Here is a 4,908-nt window from a genome sequence, read left to right as displayed (position 1 = left end):
TCCCCATCACTACACCCGCACCTCCCCATCACTACACCCCGCACCTCCCCATCACTACACCCTGCACCTCCACATCACTACACCCTGTGACTCCACATCTCTACACACTACACCTCCACATCTCTACACACTACACCTCTCCACCACTACACCCTGCACCTCTCCACCACTACACCATGCACCTCCTCATCTCTACACCCTGCACCTCCTCATCTCTACACCATGCACCTCTCCGCCACTACACCCTGCACCTCCCCACCACTACACCCTGCACCTCTCCACCACTACACCCTGCACCTCCTCATCTCTACACCCTGCACCTCCCCACCACTACACCCTGCACCTCTCCACCACTACACCATGCACCTCCTCATCTCTACACCCTGCACCTCCTCATCTCTACACCATGCACCTCCTCATCTCTACACTCGGCACCTCCTCATCTCTATACCCTGCACATCCTCATCTCTACACCCTGCACCTCCCCACCACTACACCCCGCACCTCCTCATCTCTACACTCCGCACCTCCTCATCTCTACACCCTGCACCTCCCCACCACTACACTCCGCACCTCCTCATCTCTACACCCCGCGCCTCCCCGTCTCTACACCCTGCACATCCTCATCTCTACACCCTGCACCTCCCCACCACTACACCCTGCACCTCCCCATCTCTACACCCCGCACCTCCTCATCTCTACACCCCGCACCTCCTCATCTCTACACCCCGCACCTCCTCATCTCTACACCCCGCACCTCCTCATCTCTACACTCCGCACCTCCTCATCTCTACACCCCGCACCTCCCCACCACTACACTCACACCTCCCCATCACAACACTCCACCTCTCCATCTCTACACCCCGCACCTCCCCATCTCTACACCCCGCACCTCCTCATCTCTACACCCTGCACCTCCCCACCACTACACTCACACCTCCCCATCACTACACCCTGCATCACCCCACCACTACACTCACACCTCCCCATCACTACACCCTGCACCTCCCCACCACTACACTCACACCTCCCCATCACAACACTCCACCTCTCCATCTCTACACCCCGCACCTCCCCATCTCTACACCCCGCACCTCCTCATCTCTACACCCCGCACCTCCCCACCACTACACTCACACCTCCCCATCACTACACCCTGCGCCTCTCCATCTCTACACCCTGCACCTCCCCACCACTACACCCCGCACCTCCTCATCTCTAAACCCTGCACCTCCTCATCTCTACACCCTGCACCTCCTCATCTCTACACTCCGCACCTCCTCATCTCTACACCCCGCACCTCCCCACCACTACACTCACACCTCCCCATCACAACACTCCACCTCTCCATCACTACACCCCGCACCTCCCCACCACTACACTCACACCTCCCCATCACAACACTCCACCTCTCCATCTCTACACCCTGCACCTCCTCATCTCTACACTCCGCACCTCCTCATCTCTACACCCCGCACCTCCCCACCACTACACTCACACCTCCCCATCACAACACTCCACCTCTCCATCTCTACACTCCGCACCTCCCCATCTCTACACCCCGCACCTCCCCATTATAAAACTCACACCTCTCCATCTCTACACCCTCATCTCCCACATCTCAGTACGCCGCTCTTCCCCATCTCTTAACCCGAACCTCCACATCTTTGCATCTTCTTCATCGCTCCACCTGCGGCGTAATGTGACACACGCAATACAGGGGCATTGACATTGTGCTGACAAGTGTTCAGGGATGAATTGCGTGCATAAGTTGTGTCATTATGTTTGACAGCTGAGTCAAGCGATAGCATGTCAACCAAACGTACACTAGATAAGGTCCTGCACTTTAATAAAACATCTACTTGTAAACATAAACATATGATATAATTCGATAAATCGATCTGGTGTGTAATCTTCCTTATTTGTACAGGGAGAGCGGATTTGATGCCTGTATCATAAATGTTCAATCATAAGCATACTAATATTCGAAATAAAATCATTTCTCAAAATATAGATAAACTGATATGGCCGTGTAACAACAGACACACGTCATGCACTACACAAATGCAGGACGACGTCAGATGATATTCAGTAACAGGAAGGAAGGAAACTGGTTTCCAACTGACATGCAACTCGCAGCTCACAATTTGACAATCAAACGATATGCGAAATCATACTGTGTAGTTCATAACAGATGAAACGCAATGAGCAATTCTTTCATTTTGGCAGGAATTGTAGTACATTGTTACGGTAAGTTTATCCTCAACCCATTGATTATACGCATACGTCACGTTTTCGCAAGCTAATTTTGAGAGTTAGGACTATATAAATTAGGACTATAACGCAATTAGTTGACTAAAACGATCTTGTATCCACAACATAAAAGGAAGTCTCGATTTTTTGTTTATTCGTTGAAGTACTGTTGTAGGAAACAAACACAGAGTATATTGACACACGTTACAAAGAGCTTAAAAAATGGTATTATAACACAGGCCTAGATGAAACACAAATCAGGTCCGTTGAAAACGAAATGACACGACCAGTTTCATTCAGTTTCTTCATCATGTTTCTTCCTCATGATAGGGAGGCACGGGTGGCACGGGTGGCCCAGTCGTCCAAGGCGCCACAATTCGCTATGCAGACTTGCGTCCCTTGGGCACGCCAGAAACCTATGATAGTGGGTTCGAATCCCGGTTCGCCCCGATTATGTTTCTAGGTTTGTCCGCACCATACCCATGCTCGTGGGTTTCACCGAAGTGGTAAACGTCTAGGACCTGCATCACTTCGGGCTTTCCTCCAACATTAAGCTGACACGCCGTGATATAACTGGAATACTGTTAAAAACGGCGTTAAACACAACTCACTCACTCTTCGTGGTAGATGCGTCATTTGACAAGAATGATGTCCGATGAAATGCCCCTTTTTTGACTTATGTTCCCGTGTTTTTCAGGTGAACAATTGACTTGCCTCTGCATGAGATTGAGACGGGAGACACTTGATACGCTCACTGTTTCGCGAACACATGATATCATCACTATTTGACAGTGATTCATAAGCACATTCTCATGATGTAGTCTGAATAGTGCAAGCGACTCTGCATTTTGAAGATATTTCTTATGAATACGGAAAGGGTTTGTAGCTTTTATTTATATGGAATGTTAGACGCCAGTTGTTGCTAGAGGAACACCACTACGGTGTCCGTGTTAAAGAGGCCAGTTGTTGCTAGAGGAACACCACTACGGTGCCAGTGTTATAGACGCCAGTTGTTGCTAGAGGAACACCACTACGGTGCCAGTGTTATAGACGCCAGTTGTTGCTAGAGGAACACCACTACGGTGTCCGTGTTATAGACACCAGTTGTTGCTAGAGGAACACCACTACGGTGCCAGTGTTATAGACGCCAGTTGTTGCTAGAGGAACACCACTACGGTACCCGTGTTATAGACGCCAGTTGTTGCTAGAGGAACACCACTACGGTGCCAGTGTTATAAACGCCAGTTGTTGCTAGAGGAACACCACTACGATGCCCGTGTTATAGACGCCAGTTGTTGCTAGAGGAAGACCACTACGGTGCCCGTGTTATAGAGGCCAGTTGTTGCTAGAGGAACACCACTACGGTGCCCGTGTTATAGACGCCAGTTGTTGCTAGAGGAAGACCACTACGGTGCCCGTGTTATAGACGCCAGTTGTTGCTAGAGGAAGACCACTACGGTGCCCGTGTTATAGAGGCCAGTTGTTGCTAGAGGAACACCACTACGGTGTCCGTGTTATAGACGCCAGTTGTTGCTAGAGGAAGACCACTACGGTGTCCGTGTTATAGAGGCCAGTTGTTGCTAGAGGAACACCACTACGGTGCCCGTGTTATAGACGCCAGTTGTTGCTAGAGGAAGACCACTACGGTGCCCGTGTTATAGAGGCCAGTTGTTGCTAGAGGAACACCACTACGGTGCCCGTGTTATAGAGGCCAGTTGTTGCTAGAGGAACACCACTACGGTGACAGTGTTATAGACGCCAGTTGTTGCTAGAGGAACACCACTACGGTGCCCGTGTTATAGACGCCAGTTGTTGCTAGAGGAACACCACTACGGTGCCCGTGTTATAGACGCCAGTTGTTGCTAGAGGAAGACCACTACGGTGCCCGTGTTATAGACGCCAGTTGTTGCTAGAGGAACACCACTACGGTGCCCGTGTTATAGAGGCCAGTTGTTGCTAGAGGAACACCACTACGGTGTCCGTGTTATAGACGCCAGTTGTTGCTAGAGGAACACCACTACGGTGACAGTGTTATAGACGCCAGTTGTTGCTAGAGGAAGACCACTACGGTGCCAGTGTTATAGACGCCAGTTGTTGCTAGAGGAACACCACTACGGTGCCAGTGTTATAGACGCCAGTTGTTGCTAGAGGAACACCACTACGGTGCCCGTGTTATAGACGCCAGTTGTTGCTAGAGGAACACCACTACGGTGCCAGTGTTATAGAGGCCAGTTGTTGCTAGAGGAACACCACTACGGTGCCCGTGTTATAGACGCCAGTTGTTGCTAGAGGAACACCACTACGATGCCAGTGTTATAGACGCCAGTTGTTGCTAGAGGAACACCACTACGGTGCCCGTGTTATAGACGCCAGTTGTTGCTAGAGGAACACCACTACGGTGCCCGTGTTATAGACGCCAGTTGGTGCTAGAGGAACACCACTACGGTGCCCGTGTTAAAGATGCCAGTTGTTGCTAGAGGAACACCACTACGGTGTCCGTGTTATAGACGCCAGTTGTTGCTAGAGGAACACCACTACGGTGCCCGTGTTATAGACGCCAGTTGTTGCTAGAGGAACACCACTACGATGCCAGTGTTATAGACGCCAGTTGTTGCTAGAGGAAGACCACTACGGTGCCCGTGTTATAGACGCCAG

At 50.8% G+C, this 4,908-nt stretch overlaps 1 protein-coding gene across 1 annotated transcript; it reads left to right on the top strand.

Annotated features, from left to right (window-relative positions):
- Nucleotides 1–222: 222 nt before the first annotated feature.
- Nucleotides 223–1,650, top strand: LOC139460215 (uncharacterized). The gene has a single exon (XM_071241723.1). The coding sequence runs from the start codon at nucleotides 223–225 to the stop codon at nucleotides 1,648–1,650; it is 1,428 nt and encodes a 475-aa protein (XP_071097824.1).
- Nucleotides 1,651–4,908: the final 3,258 nt, after the last annotated feature.

The sequence above is a fragment of the Haliotis cracherodii genome, unplaced genomic scaffold (genome assembly GCF_022045235.1).
Source record: "Haliotis cracherodii isolate W230 unplaced genomic scaffold, xgHalCrac1.p SCAF_14, whole genome shotgun sequence".
Taxonomy (NCBI): domain Eukaryota; kingdom Metazoa; phylum Mollusca; class Gastropoda; order Lepetellida; family Haliotidae; genus Haliotis; species Haliotis cracherodii.
This window is presented reverse-complemented; position numbering and strand designations above follow the sequence as displayed.

Excerpts from the sequence above, each read along its gene's own strand:
- LOC139460215 (XM_071241723.1), top strand. The coding sequence starts at position 223 with ATGCACCTCTCCGCCACTACACCCTGCACCTCCCCACCACTACACCCT.